Raw genomic sequence first — 21779 nt, forward strand, 5'->3', positions numbered from 1 at the left:
CACATTTCACTGACAAAAATTTTAGGTCTTCATCATAGAGTCAGCGCCTTAATAACAAGGATTTCACTTCAGCGACATCTGAGATTTTGTACTGTACTTTTAGCACATCAGACAAAGCTACAATTATATTTGTGTTAGGAGTTACAGTTTGTCAGGTGGCTTATTAGATTTTTCTAAATGCATGTCTGGGTAAATTTTGGTTTATTAAACAATTATAAGTTGTCAGTCACTCTAAATTGATTTCCTTGGGAAGCTGTATAATAAATACCACAGCAATTGGCTGGAGACTAAGAGTTAGTCACCCTTAGTTAAGTCAGCCCACTTCCACTTCCACTGAGAAATTCAGTGATGGAAAAGGAGACAGCCACCTTGGAGATAGAGTGGGAGGCAAAAGAATGAGTTTGGGGAAGTTTTAAAATTATACCCTAGTGAAGAAACACAAGCGAAAATGAAAAAAAAAGTTATTCAATGAAGGAAGTTTAGTAATGATTTATGTGTACATCGGTGCACATGCATGTGTGTGCATGAGAATGAGGAACTGTCCATACCTCTGTCTGTGCCTATGTGGCAGGCAGAGGCAGGTATCCATCTTTGCCTCCCACCTTGTCTGAGACGGGTATTGTTGTTCTTTACTGCACATCCCAGGCTGGCCGGCCTTCCAGCCTCTGTGAATCCTTCTGCATCCATCTCCCACCTCATAGTACGTTTGGCATTATAGACATGTGACACCACCCAGTGTGATGTGGAATATAAACTCGGATCCCCATGCTGCACTACCATGTCCCCATCCTCCAGGATGACTTTTCCTAAAGCAGCCCAGTCCCCTGGCCCCAATCAGGCTCAATTATAGATGTAACTCCTGTTTCTGACCCTTGCAGAGAAGTGACATGGTGACTCCCTGGAAGTGGTTTAGATGCCCCTGGGAGAATATTCAGGAACATATAATACCCCAAGGGGAATGGAGCCATTTGGACAGTTATATGTATGACTCGGAATGAGGCAGAGTACCATACCCTTTGTTGGTGACCTGCCACTGGTGGTGTAGGGATAGTTTCAGGAATCTCGAGATAGACTCTCTTTTGAATGTGTGTGCATGTGTGTATCTGTGTATGTGTATGTGTGTGTATGTATGTGTGTAATATGTATATATTAAATATACTAGAAAAAGAGTTGGCACAGTAAACCTATGTTTTTTTTAGATGTTATTACTAGATGCTGATAAAAACATTGACTACTTAGCCGGGTGGTGGTGGCGGTGGTGGCGGTGGCGGTGGCGGCGGCGGCGGCGGCGGCGGCGGCGGCGGCGGCGGCGCACGCCTTTAATCCCAGCACTCAGGACACAGAGGCAGGCAGATGTCTGTGAGTTCGAGGCCAGCCTGGGCTACAGAGTGAGTTCCAGGACAGGTGCCAAAACTACACAGAGAAACCCTGTCTTGAAAAACCAAAAAAAAAAAAATATTGACCACTTAAAGTCTATTTTGAGAATATACTAAGTAAATACAAGTGATATGCAGAAAAGTCAGACACAGTGTTTTGCAATTGGCTGAACTTAGAGAGTAGGCTGTGTAAACTGAGCACAGGGGACTATCCTCAGACTGATAGTATATCCCCAGTCTAGGATTCAGGAAGTAATTACACAAGGGAAATTTGCCAAGCAGAGTGAGGAGTGAGTTTGGTTTATCTGAGGTTGGTTTGGCTGTAGGGTACTGTAGCTAGAGTTTTCCTGCCTTGCCCACAGTCAGGACAAATCTCTCTCACCCGCCAGCCCCACTGCCGCTCAGACCCAACCAAGTAAACACAGAGACTTATATTGTTTACAAACTGTATGGCCGTGACAGGCTTCTTGCTAACTGTTCTTACATCTTAAACTAATCCATTTTTATAAATCTGTACCTTGCCACGTGGCTCGTGGCTTACTGGCATCTTCACATGCTGCTTGTCATGATGGCGGCTGGCAGTGTCTCTCTGACTCAGCCTTCCACTTCCCAGCTTTATTCTCCTCCTTGTCCCGCCTATACTTCCTGCCAGGCCACTGGCCAATCAGTGATTTATTTACCAACCCATCAGTAACACACTTGACATACAGACCATCCCACAGCAGGGTACCGTTATAATGGGATGGAGTTCAGAAATGTCACCAAGGTGGATGGTGTCTTTGTATGAGACCAAGAGCCAGAGATAGCAGCAAAGCCACTGGGCACAAGGCACAGCACAAGGCACAGTCTAAAAAACCAACAGAGCACTTACTTCCCCTTCTTAATGGTGTTCCTGCCAAGCAGAGGACCAAGGACTGGATCCACCGTTTCCTTGAGGTTTTCAATTAGGATGACATCACCAAAGGCCAGGGCTGCCTCAATGGCATTTAAAAACCTTAAAGAACAGTCCAAACAGAGATGGTAAGAGATAAAGAAGAACAGAAAAATGCCAAAAATTATATGATTAAATTGTATTTTATGTAGCTATTTTAAATGAACTTAAAGGAAACTTTTATAACACAGTATCACACCATATATTTGGGGTCACATTTTGAAGGAAAATTTGCAGTCAAATATAAATTAATTGCTTCTGATAACAATCAGTGTTGGAAATAAGTATAAATGACCCAAGTATCATAAATTTACATTTACTCCATTTGCCCATTTAGAATAAATGAAACTAATTGACTGGTTTTGTCAAACTTTTAGACCTGTCTCTGTGCATGTGCATGTGCGTGTGTGCGCGCACACTCATGTATGTGTATATGTGTGTGTGTGCACGTGCATGTGTGTGAGCACTCATACATGTGTGGAGGTCAGAGGTCAACTTTTGGTATTGTTTCTCAGGAGCTGTCCACCTTGTTGTTGGTGACAAGCTCTCACTGACTTGAAACTTGCTGGCCAGCAAGCCACAGGGGCATGCAAGCCTTGCTCTCCCCCATGCTGAGATTGCAAAGCTCAAGTCCTCACACCTGCAGGGCACACACTCTACTGACAGCAGTCTCCACACCCACCCTCAGTCTTCATACCTTTAAATCCCATAAAATGGTAAACTGTCTTCTTCTTTCATGTCTGAATCTCTCCCTATCCAAAGTGATTTTTTTTCAGATTGTATCAGTAGGTCTAAAACGATCCATTCAATGCTGAATGGAGGCCAGCTGGGAGCTCACAGCTTCCTACTGTTTAGACCCAGTGCTCCAGGACACAGTGACATGGCATCTAAGCAGACTCAGCTTTCAAAAATGACCAACAGAGCTAGTCTAGGAGACTGGGCACCCACTGTGGGAACCTGCATCCATGTTAGCATCTCCTGGGCAAAGAGTGCACTCAGGGCTGTGGCTGCAAGCATTGTTAGCCTACAAGCACAATTCTTCTGTTGCCATATACCCAACACTCCAGAGAAGGAATATATCACATAAGGAATAATTTTCATTACTAGTCTTAGGAAGTTAATGTATTTTCAATCTCAGATACAATGTTTATTTCTTATTTTTCAAACCCTTAAAATAATTGGATTCTATCTAACATGACTGTCTTTCAGTAGAAATTCTTTATAAGAAACATGAGCTAGAAAATCAACAAGTGGCACCCAACTGTAATGCTGTAAAGTGGTAGACGGTGAAGGCTTTGTCAAGATCAGCCCCTCTTCAGAAGAGGCTAACACAAAGACGGCTGCATCAGGACCCACCTACCCTTTCTGGCCTAAGTGCGCGACTTTCAGGTCAGGCCCGTACTTGTTCTTGATCCACTTAATTCCCTGTTGCTGAGGATCTATCATCAGGGGCCAGCGCTCGCAGTGTGTAAGGATGGCAGCATTTTCCGTTGACATCCTGTCATTGGGCAGCCCTTCGTTATTCCAGGTGGCTATTGTAGCATCATCTGTCAACATGGCAATCAAGTCCAGGCCTTCTGTTATCGGGATGGAAACCTTTGAAATCAAAGTCAAATGGGATCAACGAGCAGCATGGCAGAGGAGAAAGGCTGATGGGGTAGACGAGAAAATGAGCCCAACGCCAAGAGAAAATGAAGTCAAGAGAACGCACATGAATTCTCTGCAGACTCCCCAAAGCTGAATGCAACCTACATCGTGAAATAATGGAACACAGACCTTTCAGAATCCTGTCAGCTGTGGATTCAGGATCCAGTTTATTAACTGCGTCCACCTGTGTCCCTTTCTGGAGTGGGTTAATGAAGTCTCTGCAGTCGGATGAAACCCCATCATCTTTACCCAAACGAACAAGATGATAGCCTTTCAGGGATGAAGCCCTGTGCTTCCCATCTCAGCCTCCCAGCCTGTTCCCAGTTCTGGCACTTCTCTGACAGTCCTTCCCAGATTTCCTTCAGAATCTTGGCCTTCCAGCCCTGTTTTAGCCAAAACCTGGATTCCCCCTGGCCCAGCAGCACTCAAAGCCAGGCTGTCTATTACAGTCAAATGGGGAGAAGGAACTTCAAATCTCTCAACAGGCTCCCCCTCTTCAGCCCCAGAGATTTGGCTTCAACTGTTACTAATACATTTAAACAGTTTTCTCCTCTGTAGCTTTATCCACCATGAGTGTGGGCCAGAGGATCATGGCCCAGGAGCTCACTTTATCAAAGGGTTTTCATTTTCTGAGTGCTCCCATCACTGAAAAAGGAGTTTGGGAAGGGGTGGCCATTTTCCTCCCCTTAGGTCACCCTGACCACTGCCCTCCCATCCTTACTGAAACATTGGCTCTGAGGCTGTGCAGTCCTCCGTGTATCTGTTCACCTTACTGATGACTTCCCTCTGGTCCTTTTCAGCTTTCCAAGTTGTGCTATTAACATTCATAGAAAGAATCAACCTCTGCCCACGCTAGCACCCTGAGGGAGGCACATGGTGGGAGGAAGCTGATATGTGTCCTCTCTGGCTTTCTCTGCACATACCTCTCTCTATGCATGATCTACCATACCTTTAGTGTAGGACTGCAGGTACTGCTCTAGACCTTAGAATCCATGAAACTGTCACCACTCAAGTCTGAATTTCAAATCCAATTCTCTGACCTTGTACCACTCCCCCTCTTCCATATACTTTAGCAGCCTTAAGACATCCAGCAATTACCCTACCGTGGGTTTTCTTTTTCATTGTGGTAAATGATACACAACATAAACATTGTCATCTTAAATACGTATAGTCCAGTAGCAGTAAGTACTTACAATATCATAGAGCCATCACCCATCTCCATCTGCAGAACTTTCTCATCTTCCCAAACTGAATCTCATATCTATTTAGAACAACTCCCATTCCCTCCACCCCAGTCCCGGCATCTGCTACTTATCTGTCATTATGAATCTGACTTCTCTGTCTTACACAAAAGTGGGTTCACACAGCATTTGTTCTCATGTTTGGCTCTTTTCAGTCAGAATCACGTCTGCCAGGCTTATCCATGCTGAAGCATAAATCAGATTCCCTGTTTCATGTTGAATCATATTCTATTCTACACCTATGCCACATGTAAAAACCCACCTACCTGTCCCTGGACACTGGAGTTGCTTCCTCCCCTTGGCTAACATCAGCAATGCTTCTAGGTACCTGAGTGTGCAAACATCTGCCGGAGTCTTTGCTTTTCTTTGGGGTATGTACTCATGAGCATGGTTATAAAGTCATAACTGTAATTATATTCTTAATTTTAGAGGTATCTTTCTGTATTTTTATCTATTTTCAGCTAAACTCAGGTTTCTAGCTAGCCTAAAATATACCTCTCATACTTCAATTTTCTTCTGCCATTCCCATGAACTCCCTGCCTCCTTCACTTCTGGGTATCCGCCTGCAAACTTGGTGCCTGTCTTCTCATGTGATGTCGAGGCTTTGAGGATTGCTGATGCAAGCTTCATTACAGTGTCTATAGTCATGATAAATAAAGACTTCCATCCCCTTGAGGACTTCCTACGCCAGGATTAAATCACTGTTCTGGGTGGAAAACAGAGGGGGGTTGTTCAAACATGTGGCCTTGTAAGTTTTGGACCACCCTGCTGTGTAATGTAATCTGTACAACAGAATCAACAGGGGTGGGGTGGGAGACACATCACACCTCCATGTCGGAATGATGATTCCCTACACTTCCCTTTAATATCTAACGTTTAAATCCTTAAAACTACTCGGAATGCTTCTGGGTTTGCCTCCAAGCACTGCAAAACAAATAAACAAGGACGAGAGGAGAGAGGCATGCTGGGAGATGGGGTTGTAATCATATCTAGTGTCTTGGATAACCTCAACAGAACAAAGAGTTGATGGTTGTGAGACCCAGGATGTCCTTAAAGAAGATGCTGCTAGGCAGAGGAGGAAGGCAGTTCAAAGGCCTGAGGCTGAAACACCTGGTGAGCTCTGAGGTAGCCCGAGTAACAAGAGCAGAAGAGGGAAATCAAAGCGACATCAAGTAAGACAATGTGCAACCCCCACAAGGGTTCGAAGCTTTGGTAGAATCTCTGCATTTTGTTCTGAGTGCAATGGAGAATGACTCAAGGGATTTAAGAAGAAAATGGACTTTCATTTTTGAAAGCTCAGACTGGGTATGTTCAGAGGCAATTTAAGGGACAAACAACATCTTGTAGACTTGGGAAAAGGTGTGTGGGGACTCATTTTTTTTTTTTTTTTTTTTTTTTTTTTTTTTTTTTTTTTTTTGGTTTTTCGAGACAGGGTTTCTCTGTGTAGCTTTGCACCTTCCCTGGAACTCGCTCTGTAGACTAGGCTGGCCTCGAACTCACAGAGATCCCGCCTGGCTCTGCCTCCCGAGTGCTGGGATTAAAGGTGTGCGCCACCACCGCCTGGCGTGTGGGGACTCTTATAACAATCCAAGAGAATATGATGGCTTGGGTCTGGACGGCCGCACCAGAAGTGGCAGAAAGCACTCAGATTCTCAGTGTATTCTGAATGAGTGCCCTGACCTGAAACAGTGTATCCTCCTCTTCCCGAGGACTACAGTGATGGCTGGAATGAACCAGGTCAGGGAGATGATGATTCTCAGTATATTCTGAATGAGTGCCCTGACTCGAAACAGTGTATCCTCCTCTACCCAACGACTACAGTGATGGCCGGAATGAACCAGGCCAGGGAGATCATGTGCTGCTCTTCCTGAAAAGAGCACCTTTGCTTTCTTGGAATGAGGATGCATGGCACAAATTCCTGGGTTCTGGGGGAAAAAATGAGACAGAAGCCTGATGAGCCATATCAAGATTTTGTTTCTCATCTTTTACAGTTGTCTTATGGTTGATAGGGAGGCAGAAATACTTATTGTTATGTGGTGATATTGTGTTACCTAGTATATTGCACACCCTAATAAACTTATCTGGGGATCAGAGAACAGAACAGCCACTAGATATAGAGGCCAGAAAATGGTGACACACATGCCTTTATTCCTATCACTTAGAGGGCAGAGATTGTCTGGATCTCTGTGAGTTCAAAGCCACACTGGAAACAGCCAGGCATGGTGACACACGCCTTTAATCCCAGGAAGTGATGACAGAAAGCAGAAAGGTATATAAGGCGTGAGGACCAAGAACTAAAGTCTGGTTAAGCTTTTAGACTTTTGAGCAACAGTTCAGCTGAGGTTCACTCTGGATGAGGACTCAGAGGCTTCCAGTCTGAGGAAAGAGGATCAGCTGAGGAATTGGCAAGGTGAGGAAGTTGTGGCTTGTTCTGCTTCTCTGATCTTCCAGCATTCACCCCAATACCTGGCTTCAGGTTTGTTTTTATTAATAAGACCTTTTAAGATTCATGTTACATTGTTAAGCTACTGGCATATGAGAATGTGGATACTGCATGCCAGACTGCCATTCATTCTTTAAATAAAAAAAGGGGAAATTAATGACTACAACCACCTCTGTACTGATATTGGGCCTTTGTGTGCTCAAGGGCTAACTCTGGCTATGGCCCTCCAAGGGCAGACAATGTCTCAACTATTAGCAGTCATTCAACAAGGAAAAAGGAATGAATTATGACAAATAGCCCAACTTTGTGTAAAAAGTGTGTCGCTAATACTTTAAAAAGAGCTAAAGAGTTGTTTCCTCTTGCTTTTATTATGCATTATATGAATGATATTCTGCTTTCTACAAAATAATAATAATCTAAAGGATCTGTTTACAAAAATAAAATGGGATTAACTTTAAATTTGAATTCCTCATTTAAAAATTATTAATTTTTTGTTTAATACTTTAGATGACTTGGCACTCGTTTTTGCTATTTTTATACCCCTGTAAAATGGTTAAAAAACTAACAATGTTCCTGCATACATTGCCAAGCCTTTTCAAGAATTTTGCCAACAGTTTGCCATATCACAGGCATTCCATATAACCTTCAGGGTCAATCCTTTGTGGAAAGAGTTAATGAACAACTTAAATATAATTTAAAAATAAAGGAGGGTAAGGTAGTATGAATACTCTTCACAATATTTTATCTTCTATTTTATATAAAATTTGGGCAAGGATGGATTTACTGCTGCAGAACATTTTTGGGCCCCTCTGAAAAAACATTCAGGGTCACAGTTCTCTGGAGAGAGGTCATGTCTGGCCAACTGAATGGCCCTGTCCCAGCCACTCACTGGAGACAGGGATATGTTTGTGCGTTATCCTCAGGGAAGCTGAGGATACCTGAAAGACTGACTCAACCTGTAGAAGATGGACTAAGAGGTGCCAAAGTGGCCACAGAGGCTACCTCTGAAGAAAAGAAAGGAAATGGAACAGCAGAGTCATCAAACCAAAAGAGCAAAGCCTCCCTACCAAAAATGACTCAGATGAAAAAATCGGTGTCTGAAGGGAAAGGGCTGATGGAACCTCAGGGGAAGGGTGTGACTGCAGAATTGCTTTTTGCTATCTTGTCTCTGTTGAGTGCATCTGTTACTGCTGAGACGCATTGGGCGTATGTACCGGATCCTCCTGTACCTCATTTCGTTAACTGGGAAGAAAATAACATTCCTGTGTATGTCAATCACTCAGAGACCTTGTGTGCCCCCAGTGCTAATCATACTGTTCCCCAAAGATGGTCACGTGACCATTTAAGTATTGATGGTCAAGGCTTACATAATAAAGTATTAACTATTCAACATTCAAAGTTAGATACATTACCCTCCTCCAAAGCTCTTATTTCCACCTTATTTCAGACATTCACTGTTACACAGTTAAAAACAGACAGTGGTCCAGCTTCTACTAGTAGAAATTTTAAGAAATGCTGGGAAGAATGAAAAATTCAACGTATCACTGGAATTTCACAACCCAGAGAGTCAAACATTTGTAGAACGCACACATTCCACCCTTAGAAAACAACTTTTAAAAAATAAAAAGGAGGAACTACTTCCTGAGATACTCTTACTGTTACCTTATTAACTTTAAATTTTTTAAATTTGCCCCAGTGGGAAGCTATGACTTGAGCTTCCTGGCATTTTCAGGACACTTAACCTTACATGTGGCCATGTCCTGTCCTGTGTGATATAAAAACTAGACCACTGGGTACCAGGATAAGATGTTTCAGACATTTTTTAAGTCATTGCCTGAAATCTCCAGACAAGGAAAGGCAGAACTCTGACGCCTTGCAGGGCATGGATCTTTGTTCCTGGTGGCATAGTGCTCTTGGATCTAGAGTTGCACTTGTGTCTGTCCGTGCTTCTCTTAGCATGTCAATGACTCCAAACAAGAATGAATATCCTAAAGTTTAAAAAAAAATAAAAGGGGAGTTGTTGGAGCACGGTCAGAAGAATGACGCATGGTGCACAATGCACTGGAGAACTGTGATCGAGGCTCCAGGAAAAAAGGCAGAGGGCCTTTTGCCTCAGGTGCATTTTGTTCCCTGGAGTGTTCTTGGACATGATTTCATGCCTCCTGTGACAAACATTTACAGTCAATTTATAAGACATGCTTATTTTTTTTGGATGTCAAAATATAGCTATAGAACCCAATCTGGTCAGTGTATCCTGACTGTGGATATGGCCTTCTGCCTTGCTTTCAAGCTTTTCCAGATATAATCTATAATATGTGCCAGACAATTAAGTTGATCTGTCCTGAGAAAGTTCTGGGGAAGTGCTGCTCTGTTAACATGTGCTTACTGACATTTACTTACATGTTTTTATGAACTCAAACAACCCTCCTTGAATCACTGCTTGCTTTATTTCATTCCTGTGTAAAGGCACCCTGAAACAGAAGTAAGGCTGTCTACAGCGCTAGACTGTAGTCCGCCCCATTCTTTCAGGTCCCAGGTCCAGCAGACAAGATCTGCTCAGGTTGGTAGAAGTTGACAGACTGGGTATAAACCTTAGAAGAAAGGGGAACATGGAGGTGACAGCAGGGAGCCTCCAGTAAACACAGGAGGGAGGGTCTAAGGGCCAGTCAGGAGACCACACTGCTACATCTGAGACAAGCAGAGGTGCCATGGTCTGGGGCTGCAGGCACACATTTGGAAGTCAGCAACATAAAGATGGTGCTTATAGCATACACCTGGCTAAATGATAAAGATGATGTGAGTGAAGAGTGAAGTGTGTTGTGGGTTTACTCTTTGGGGGCCCACCACTCAGCTCCCAGATAAATTCCACACTGAGGCTTATTCTTAATTATGAATGCCCAGCCTTAGTGTGGCTTAGTTTCTAGCCAGCTTTCCTTAATTTAAATGATCCCCACCTACCTTTTGCCTCCAGGCTTTTCCATGTTCCCTTACTTCTGTAAATCTTACGCTTACTTCATGGCTGGCTATGTAGCTGGGTGGCTGGCCCCCGGAGTCCTCCACCTTCTCTGGCTCCTAGCTCTTTCCCTCTCCATCTCCTTGTTTCTCCCCTTCTCCTCGATTTCTCCCTCTATATATTCTCTCTGCCTGCCAGCCTCGCCTATCCTTTCTCCTGCCTCGCTATTGGCCAGTTCTTTATTAGACCATCAGGTGTTTTACACAGGCACAGTAACACAGCTTCACAGAGTTAAACAAATGCAACATAAACAAAAGTAACACATCTTAAATTAATATTCTACTACAGAAGCGGTTGGAGGTGGAAGCCCTGGATATCAATTCTAACGCTTGGAGAGTAGCAGGGCGGGGCCAGTCAACGAAGCCCAAGAACTGGCCAGTGAGCTAGGGAAGATCAGAGCAGGGTGGTGTCTTGAGAGCAAAGAAAGCAGGCACAGACGCGAGGAGGCACAGTCAACTCTATTGAGTACTGCCAACAGCCAGACGCAAGGACAACGGCAAGCACTCAGAACTGTACACATGAAATCTGACAGATAGGTGCTGGAATGAAAGCTGGTCCAGAGTGACCGCGGAGTGGCCAGGAAGAGAGGCCAGGGATAGAAGTACCTGCATTTGTGCACGGTTGTGTTGTAGATGTCAAAGAACTCTTCGCATGCTTTTGAGCACTAGTCGATTCTGCATCCCCTACAGAAGGACTTGGTTGTAATGACGTAGTTTTAGAAGCTATTTTAATGTCTTGAAGGAAAAGGATCTCATAGTTCTATTTTAAAATTATTTTGGCTGTCTTAAAATCATATCCTTCCCTGGGTAGTGGTGACACACTCCTTTAATCCCAGCACTTGGGAGGTACACGCAGGCTGATCTTTGTGAGTTCAAAACCAGCCTGGTCTACAGAGTGAGTTCCAGGACAGCCAAGGCTATACAGAGAAACTTTGTCTTGAAAACAACAACAAAACAAAACAAAACAAACAAACAAAAAACCAAACCAAAAAACCCCATATCCTTCAACAAACTTTATAATCATTGAGTCAAATAAAAATACAATTTTCCTTAGAATTTTAACTTGAATCAAACTGAGTTTACTTACTAAATAAGCTATGACTGATGTATCTAGATTATGTATTAAAATAATATGTATTGTTCAGACTATGTGCATTTCTGAGAACAGGGAAGACAACCAACTCTCAATGTTCAGAGAAGAGTTTCTTCCAAGGCTACCTTAATAACGTCTAGGTCATCAATAAATGACATGCTTGGTTTACAGAGTCATGATTGCCACACACCATACTCACTTGATAACTGGTTTGTGTCCAAACCAGGAGAATGCCTAGGGTACCCCCAAGCACACGGACAAACCACAGACAGGCAAGAGACACACAGTGCTCCTGTATACTGAGAAGATATGGGAATGCTAGAAAAAAGAATCACATAAACTGTAGCATTGATGAGCTATCACAGCTTCTTCTGTTCCCTACCACCACCACCACTGCCACCACCATCACCGCCGCCGCCGCCGCCGCCGCCGCCACCACCGCCACCGCCCCATTACCATCTTCCCACCTCACTGCAGCTGAATCAAATGGTCATGTTTGATTCCAAAAGGACAAACATTTGTTACATTTACGTAGCACTTTCTGCTGGGTCCTGTTCTCTCCCAGCAGAATCTTTCTATTTCCCTCACTTACATAGTGTGGAGCTGTATTCTTCGTTTAGTTTAACTCTTCCCAGACATGCATGGGAGAAGAGGCTGGCTAATTTAATGTCTGTCTCTGCTTGCATGGTGGCTTACAAAACACTAAAGGATACAGAGCTATGATGACTGAAAACTACATGGGGTTTCTTAGGGAGAATCTTAAGGTCACAAACAAACAGGTCCTTCATGGACATTAATACATGCTTAGCATATATCACCAGGAAATTGTCATTTTGCTTTAGTCACATATTTAAGACACTAATTTGGACAAGTCAATCAATTATAGGATCTTTATGATCTCTTAACAGTTTACTTTTCATGGAATCCCAAGTTTAAAATTAAATGGGAAAAATACAAATCAACTAACTTGGGAGTTTCTAGAAGCACAAATGATATTAGATTAGCAATTAAAGATCAGTTTTAAACCTAATGTGGAAAAGGCAAGTTTCTAGTGTAGAAAACATAAAATGACCTGGCAGCATATGTTCATATTCTCAACACAAGCCCAAAGTGAGCAGTTATACCAGGAAGCCAATGTTCAATAGCTTGGATGTTAGAAGTGAGTTTCCTCATAATTTTGAGAGAGTGAGAGTTCTTTACTAATAACTATAAGTGCAGAGAGAATCACTAAAGAAAAAACCGTCAGTCTACAGTAGCCACAGGATGACTTGGACAAATACAAGAAGACTCAACCATGGAGAAGACAAGACAGAGAAAATAAGAAGAAAAGAGACTAAACAGACATCCAGACAATGGCCACTTTAGAAACTCACAATGCCCTAAAAATTGGACAAAATTAGCAGACTAACTTAATCAGATCCTTGGTGATATTTAAAGGCCAACCTAGAAATTTAGAGAATAACACACATAATCTCATGTAAGAAGTCTTCAATATAAAAGCAATTTTTGAGATTATAGGTGTGTGACATAATTTAATTTTAATGGGATTTTCCCATAAAAATGATGAATTATGTGCCTTTAATGATGAGTTTTCCCTAAAACATTGATTTCATTTAAATTGCAGACTTTCCATTGGCATGTACTTAAGTTGTGAAAACAGCTACTGTGAAAGCTGAGACGTAACTGCCTTGTGGGGAACATTAATGCACAGAGGGTTGAGGATGTCTTGACATTCCAGAAAAGGGTGAGTAAGTAAACTGGGAGGCTATTTCATCAATCACGACGGCAGTGTCGCAAGAAGACTGTGGTCTGGACATCAGGTGGCTGACTTCCTGCTCCACTGTGGGAGTCACTTAAAATTTCTGCTTCTCTGTTTTCTCAACCACACACAGGAGCTCTTAAACCATGGGATTTCAAATATTTCAGTTCTTTGATTTTATGTCACCTATGGATTTCAGCATTCAAATTTATGGTGAGCTTTTTAAAAAGTGTCATTTTACAAAATGCTGCACTTTAATTTAAATAAATCTTGAAAAATCCTTAATAAATATCAATATTAGTAAGAAAACAAAACACTTCATGCTACTCAATAGTCTAACAATCTGGTTTTGCTTCCTATTGTCTTGTGAAATGTACCCTCTAACCACGGAGTCTATATACTTTCACCTCCAGGTACAAATCATCATTAAAATGAGACAAGCAAACAAGATGTGAGAGACACCATTACAAAGGTACAGAGGTAGCTGGTATACACAAAGGTCACTGCTGGAATTTATTTGCAACACTTTCCCCATGTTGACAGAGTGAAGGATGGGCCTCACCTTCTGCCGAAGAAACGGAACCCACTTGCAGTCCACCAGTTCCTGGCGATACTGTCTTGTAAAGGATCCGATGTAAGACACAAACGCTGCTGTAAGCAGCACGTCTCCACACAGTGTCTTCTCTTGAGTTTCAAAGGACTTAATGGACTGACCCCATCGAATCTTCTCTGACTGAAGGATAAAATTACCCATATGTAATTACAGGCTGAACATCAACTCGGCAAATGCTTAATGCAGTTACCTGACAGCCCAGTTCAAGGCTCTGGCCTCCTGCACCCGCTCTAGAAGGACAGAGTAGAACTGGGTGGAGTGACTGCTATAATCTTTCGCATGTCTGAAACCCATCATCACCACACAGTTCTCCCACTCTCTCCAGCCAAGTTCAGCACCACAGGACATGAGCTGTTTTCTCTGTTGCGCTAACTCTGCATCGTGACTGGGCCCTTCTTAACAGGTCAATCAACTGCTTCCCCGTCCCTCTGGGAGAGCAGAGCCAAGACTTGCTGCTACAAGTAAGTGACGTTAGGATTTTTTAAAAAATAAATATATCTCACTATATAACCCTGGCTGGCCTCCAATTTGCTATGCTTCTGCCTCAGTCTCCCTAGTCTAGCTGTGTAACACCATGCCTCACTGCTAAAATCCTGATGTCAGCCTGATTAGTCTCCAACTCCCACCCCCCCTTTGGCAATAGCACTATACTGTCTTAACCAACATTTTTTTTTCCTTAATATACTGTCTATGGGCTGATCAGACAAAGAAGATTGCCAAACATCATTCATGTTAATTAAAACATAAAGCTTAAACAGCCATTTATTCTGAATTCTGTTAATTAAGGAATGATTCGAGTAGTAACCAAATTTGGGCCATTTTTCTAATACAATCATTAAATCAGTGGAGGGAGCTCTGAGCCATGTTAAATGATGGGATTCAGGACCCAGCAAGCCTCAATGACAATATACTCAGAAACTGTGTTGAAGTCCTTCTATCTAGTGGGCTGGCCATTTAAAATCTGATTTACAGGTTAAGTATGTAGAGCCCTTAATATTGGATTTGTATAAAGATGCAATAAATATGTATGGATTGCCTGAACTGTAGGATAGTACACTAATTCACTTCATTTTGAGGCATGTAGAAAATTAATACAACGTTCTAAGGACATGAACATTAATAGGAGCCAAAATAATCAGCAATTTCATACTCTAAGGAAAGAGAATCCTAAAAATCTCCTCTTTCTTCTAGGGAAAAAAAAGGCCACAGGAAACATGACTGACATGTGACACAAACAATTAGAATGTCAGCTTCCTGCAAACCATAATAGTATCCCGGACACATGTGGATGTTCTTGGAGTTGTTCTAAGGGGTCTATGTAGCAGAATATTTTAAGGTGTGTTACTTTTGTTTATGTTGCATTTGTTTAACTCTGTGAAGCTGTGTTACTGTGCCTGTGTAAAACACCTGATGGTCTAATAAAGAGCTGAACAGTCAATAGCAAGGCAGGAGAAAGGATAGGTGGGGCTGGCAGGCAGAGAGTATAAATAGAGGGAGAAAACTGGGAGGAGAGATCAAAGAGCCAGAGAAGGAGGAGGACTCCAAGGAGCAGCCACCCAGCTACACAGTAAGTCATGGAGTAAGAATAAGAGTTACAGAAGTAAGAGAACTGGAAGAGCCCAGAGGCAAAAGGTAGATGGGATAAGTTAAGAAAAGCTGGCAAGAAACTAAGCCAAGCTAAGACCAGGCATTCACAAGTAAGAATAAGCCTCCATGTGTGATTTATTTGGGAGCTGGGTGGCAGGTCCCCCAAGAAAAGACTCAAAACCAACCAACAATAGGTCTACATCACCATTCCAGCTGCATGGACAAAGACAGGAAGTCCAGCTCTCTATTCCTCTTTTCTGAATTCATTACTTTCCTTCCTCAGCCACAGACAACACATCCGGTGCACTCAGGAGGACTCTGTTGTCTTTGCTTTGTAAATGATAATAAAGTGCACCCACTTCATTCTCCAAAACACCTTTGGACTTGAAGATTTACTAAACACTGACTTACTGGCTGTTGAGATCGTCAATAATTTCATTTCACCGCCCCGGCAGCATAAATCATTACTGACACTGGCTAACAAGGGTTTAAGAGTTGGAACATGTCCTGTAATAAATTTCTGGACAGTTAAAAATCACTATAATTTTATTCTAATGCATTATAGATTGCCTGTAATGTCATCCTGGCTGGGGTGACCCATTTCTAATTTTGAACAGCTGTTCAGCTCAGGAGTTAGTTAATGATTAAATATAAATTGCCTGATTTATTAGTCTGAATAGCTGAGCTTCCAGGTCAATGCTATATAGACAAAATCATCAGTCTTGATGCTTTTCAGAAGTTAACTGTCTCCTGTTCTACTCAGAAAGAATTTATCCTCAAAGGAAAAGATCTGACATGTTCAATTAATCCTTCAAAAATATATTTTTCCTACTTAACAACACACAAGCTTCCCCTACTTTTATTGTCTGAATCGGCGTAAGTCCAGACTTTGGGACTACCCCTGTGCAGCAGAGATACCAGGAAAAGCCCACTTCCACCATAGTAGATCTTTAAATATCTCAGAAGCAGTCTAATTACATGACATTTTCCCCCATGTACTTCACAAATGGGAAACACTTCAACTACATAAATCTTACCTCATTAAGTGGAAGTAGCTATAAGGACTAGGAATAGTAAAATTTCTCAACTGACCTGAAAAGAATGAGTCTTCAAAGAATACATTTTTTTTTTAAAGCAAAAGAGACTCCTTTCAACAAATATTTATTAATGACCTTGACCCCAGGTACTAGTCACTCTGCCTGGGACCAAATGGTTCAAAATACATGAAGCTCCTGCTGTTGATAAGTTTATGTTTGGGATAAAAGAAACATGCAAAAAATATGCACCCCTTCCCGACAAGACTCTGGAACATTGAGGAAGATGTGGCAGAAAGATTGTAGGAGCCAGACATTAGGGAGGATCCAGAACCAACAGTGTGTTATGGACATGACAGGATCCTTGTACTAATTAATGAACTCACAGAAACTGTGGTTGCCAGTACAAGACCTGCACGAGATCCAGTCAGAGCTCCAGCATGGATAGAGGAAGGACTCACTAGGTCCCACCCTGATCTGAGGAGTGTTTGGCAAGTAAGAGCTATTGAGGGAGAAGAGTCCATGGTACACGGCTCATGATCCATTGAATAGCCCTATACCTGTGCACATATGGGTAGTACCATTGGACTTCTCGGTAATAAAAAGAAGAGGAAGAGGAGGAAGACAGGAAGTTGGGAGGATGTGGGGAAGGACCTGCGAGGTGTTAGAGTAAATATGACCTAAATACACTACATTCATATATGAAGTTGCCAAAATTAAAAAAAAATGTACCTAGGCATGTATGGACATCTGTACCATGTGATTCTATGAGAAAGTGTAATACAAAGAAAGTAGAAAGCACCATAGAGCTGTGTGAGTGTATATGTGTGAGCTGCAGTAGGGCAAGCTGAGAATACTGTTACACCAAGGTTTGAGCACCACATGCTAAAAAGAGCTTTTGGCAAAGAATTGAGAGAGTCAGCCACCTGTGGAGGGAGCCAGGTAGGCCCTGTGGAGGGAAAGGCCAAAAGCCACAGGTAGACTCTGTGAAGAGGACCACGAAGGTCATGGAAATGCAGCAAGAGGGATTTGGAGGCATCCAGGGGGCCAAGTGACTTAAAGCTTCTGGGTGGTGCTTTGGGCAAGGTGGTTAGCTATTGGAGAGCTTGGGCAAAGTGGTCACATTGGCTAACTGAGTCTTTAAACTGCCTCCCAACTGCCAAGGAGAGAAACAGACTTCAGTGTGTAAAATGTACTCCAGGGAGATGCTGGTGATGTGGACCAGCAAGGAAGGTGAGAAGCACTGAGATTCTGAATGGACTTTCAAGGCAGAACCACAGACTATGCAGTGAATTGGCTCTTTGCAAGATGCTACAAAGGGCCAAGGCCAATCCACAAGCTTAGAGCTTTTGGCCAGAAGCACAAGAGGAGACACTGCTGGGATGGAGAGTGGAGACAGAGGAACCCTGTGCTCACACACGTAACATAAGCTTCAGAGGCTCAGTGTATTAGAGCTGCAACAAGTTGAAATTGGATGTTAGAAAACAGTATAAACCTGGTGTGGTGGCCCATGCTTGTAATATCAGGACTTAGGAAGCTGATGCAGGAGAAGCCAGTCTCAGTTATACTGTAAGTTTCAAGCTAGCCTCGGCTACAGAGTTAGACACACTCAAAAGTGTGTGTGTGTGTGTGTGTGTGTGTGTGTGTGTGTGTGTGTGCGTGTGCGCGCGTGGAGTTGGGGCAGGGAGCGGGGGAGAGGCAGGGCAGCCAGACTAACAGTCATAAGAAATCAGGCTACTATGTACTTCCTTCACAAAAGAGTCCAACCTCTTACCATAGAGACTGTGGCTGGGTGAGCCAATAATAATTCCATTTCCCAGCTTTCCAGCCTATTTTGCAGGTAGGAGTGGTCAATCTAGCTCTCTAAAGACATTTAAGTGGGAGTCTGCTAGACTACCTTCCAGGAAAGCCAGATGTTTTAGAAAAAGAGAAAATCCCAGATGCCTATGTGCCTCCATCTCTATGGAGAAATCTGAAATTGTAGTGCCTATCTTGGACAAAATGGGAAGTGTTCGGGGCAATAGGCCATAGGCTGTAGCAGTCATCTCAGGGCAGGAGGCAAAAAGCATGAGGGTCATTGCCCATGTGCCAAGTATGGGGAAGTATGACAAGAGAGAAGGGGTACCTCGTTATTAATTGCCTTAGTGAACACAGCATTGTCTACCCTTAGTAACTTAAAAAATACGTTTAAGACAGTACACACCATGTTTTCCATCAACTCCACCTAAGTGCATTTCCATGCTACTGCTATCTACATTCCAGGCCAATGCATTTCTAGTAACACGGCCGTATGCTTCTTAGTTCCGTGTTCTCAGTTTGTGTACTTGTAATCATTCATATACTAATATTGACAGCCTACTATCCAAGCACCTAATGTACCTTACGCTTAAACAGCATCATTTCACACCACGAAATCTACTTTTTAAAGTCCACAATTGAGTTTTTAGTGTATCTGTACACTTTATAACCTTCCCCACTGTAATTTCACACTTTTTTCTTCCCTCTATCCCCTCCATAACCCCCCAAATCATGTTCATCAGAAACAATTCTCTAAGCCCCAGCAATATGTTCTGCCCTTAACAACCACATTCTCTTTCCACAAGTCTACCTCCTTTGGGAATTTCAAATACCTGGGTCTTTGTTTGTTAGCAAGGTATTCTCAAAGTTTATCCATGTTGACAGCGTTGCATGCATATATTACATTTTTGTTCATCTACTGATGGAATTTGAGTTCTTTCTAATTTGGAATATTGTAAATATACTTTATATATTATCCAAATTCCCATTTAAGAGACAAGAAAACAAAGTCAAGTGCTTCAAAGACTTGCTTGAAATCATTTAATGCGGCATGACAGAGCAAATAAAATTTGGTACCAGCAATTTATTCACATCAGAGGTCATGCTCTTCAACTGTGCATATTCATACAAGGAAGAGTTAATGAGAATTCCTTGAAGACTTTTATCTGATAGGAAGCCATCCATGTTAGTGTGCCAGTTACTCATAAAAAGAGTGAACATCACAAACATAACCAGTTAAGCTTGATGTAAAAGTATAGTCTGCTAGGGGAAGTCAACGGCAAACTGCCTAGCAGCTGTCCTGAGTTCTATATTCTATCTTAGGGAAAACAGCCAAAGAGAGAGAAGAGAAAAGGAAGAAAAAAAATGAGTAGATAACCTACTAGCCAACATATTTCATTATCTCAAAGTGACTACCAAACAGCTAAACCCTGACAAAATTGGTGTTTTTTATTAAAACTTCATTATAAAGAACTTGCAAATAAAAACATGTACTGGAGTTAACCAGAAACAAAGTCTACATATCCCAGTGAACTTCTCTAGAGTTAGAAGAGCCATCCTGAAGCTGTGGAGCTTCATCTTGCATTTTACAGATAATGGACATGAATCATGAAAGAAGATAAGAAGCTAGTTGCTGTTGGGTTCTAATTCTGTCATAGACCTTTCCTTCGTTTTGGTGGTAGAGAAGTCTATAAACTTAGTAAACAGTGAAAGTGTAGATATCAGTGTCTGTCTTTTCTGACTGGAGACTATGCAGATGTCACACTGAGTTTACTAGCTACATATTAAAAACAAAAATCAGGGCTAGAGAGATGGCTCAGCAGTTAAGAGCACTGGCTGCTCTTCCAGTGGACCTGGGTTCAATTCCTAGCAACCACATGGCAGTTTACAACTGTCTGTAACTACAGTTCCAGGGGATCCAACACCCTCACACAGGCATGAATGCAGACAAAACACCAATGCACGTAAAATAAAAAATTACATAAAATCTTAAAAAAAAAAATCAACAGATTGATCATTGTTTGCTTCATTTAAGGCAGGGTCCTGTGTTAGCCACCTGAACTTTGAATTTGCTTTGTGGCTGGAGTTAACCTTGAACTCCTGGTCCTCTACTGTCAAGACCCAAACGCTGAGATTATAGGCATACACCTCTGTGCCTGGGTTTATGGTTATTGACATCTTCTGGTAACTTGGATCTTTTAGTCTGAGTAATGATCAAATATTCTCCAGTACTATAAATTCTATGTTTAGTTAATCATTGACAATAAATGATCATAAAATCCAAAGCTGCCAGCCTGAATATTTCAGTGAGAATTTTTAAGAAAAGATAACTTGCCTCAAGTTCGCTCACAAGCCTGTTGGCCAGGTCAATCGTCTTATTGGTTTGATTCACCTCTTCCTGACACCGGACCTTCTCAGCTGTTGCCTTTTCAAATGAAGCTGTAAGCCTGCTCAGATTCTGATCCAGATCCTAAAAAAGGAGTCAAAATTAACTTCAGAGGTGTTTTCAGTTAAGACGAACATTACAGCCACTGGAAGATACCCGTTGACACGAAATGAGTCCCCTCTCTCTATTGTCCTTACCACACATATTTTAGGGAAGAAAGGAGGCTATGATGATGACCAACGCGTCAGAGCCATCCTACACGGTTTAATAGCCTGCTATATGACTTTCCCACTTCCTCTCTCTTGGATGGAGTACACGGAGGTACTGAATTGAGTGACATTCCCTAAGACTCAAACACACGGTGAGTGCCAACCCTTTTGTTTTGGTGCGTAAGTCCCAATCCTCCAGTAGTAGCTATATTACTTATTAGTTCAGAGCAGAGACCATCTGACTCTGGCACTGACAGGCCTTGATCTCTCCACAGCCCTCTCTCTGCCTCCCAAGTGCTGGGATTAGAGGTGTGTGCCGCCCCGTGCCTGACTCGTTGGTAGATGTACCAGTTGTGGCCATTTTCTTCTGTTTTCCCACATACTGACTCTCTATGCATTTCATCCAGAACTGAGACAACGAAGGAAGATATCAGCTACTGCCTCATTGATCTGACTCAACTTGGATTTTCTTCAGATTTGGGTGTTGAGACTCAGACATAATCTGTCATCTTATCAAAAAACTTGAATGTGTCAATGTGGAGGTGGGGTTCATTTAGAGGGAGACCATCTTCAACCATGGATGCAGAAAGGCCAACTAAAGAGTGACAGGATCAAAGGCTCATGTAAGGAGAAGCAAGATGTGCCACCGCC

General features: G+C 42.4%; 1 protein-coding gene across 3 annotated transcripts in view; it reads right to left on the reverse strand.

Annotated features, from left to right (window-relative positions):
• The window catches only part of Dnah11 (dynein axonemal heavy chain 11), a 318597-nt gene that overhangs the window by 64980 nt on the left and 231838 nt on the right, over positions 1-21779 (reverse strand). For all 3 annotated transcript variants that reach the window (XR_008218451.1, XM_052739195.1, XM_052739194.1), the window contains exons 62-65: positions 20869-21003; positions 14065-14235; positions 3668-3903; positions 2248-2370 (exon numbers count right to left, since the gene is read on the reverse strand). Coding sequence is in view for 2 of the 3 variants with exons in the window: in XM_052739195.1 (XP_052595155.1) it covers positions 2248-2370; positions 3668-3903; positions 14065-14235; positions 20869-21003 (665 nt within the window). In the remaining variant the exon portion in view is untranslated. The remainder of the gene's footprint in view (positions 1-2247; positions 2371-3667; positions 3904-14064; positions 14236-20868; positions 21004-21779) is intronic.

Source organism: Peromyscus californicus, unplaced genomic scaffold, assembly GCF_007827085.1.
Source record: "Peromyscus californicus insignis strain IS unplaced genomic scaffold, ASM782708v3 Scaffold_15__1_contigs__length_86483966, whole genome shotgun sequence".
NCBI lineage: Eukaryota > Metazoa > Chordata > Mammalia > Rodentia > Cricetidae > Peromyscus > Peromyscus californicus.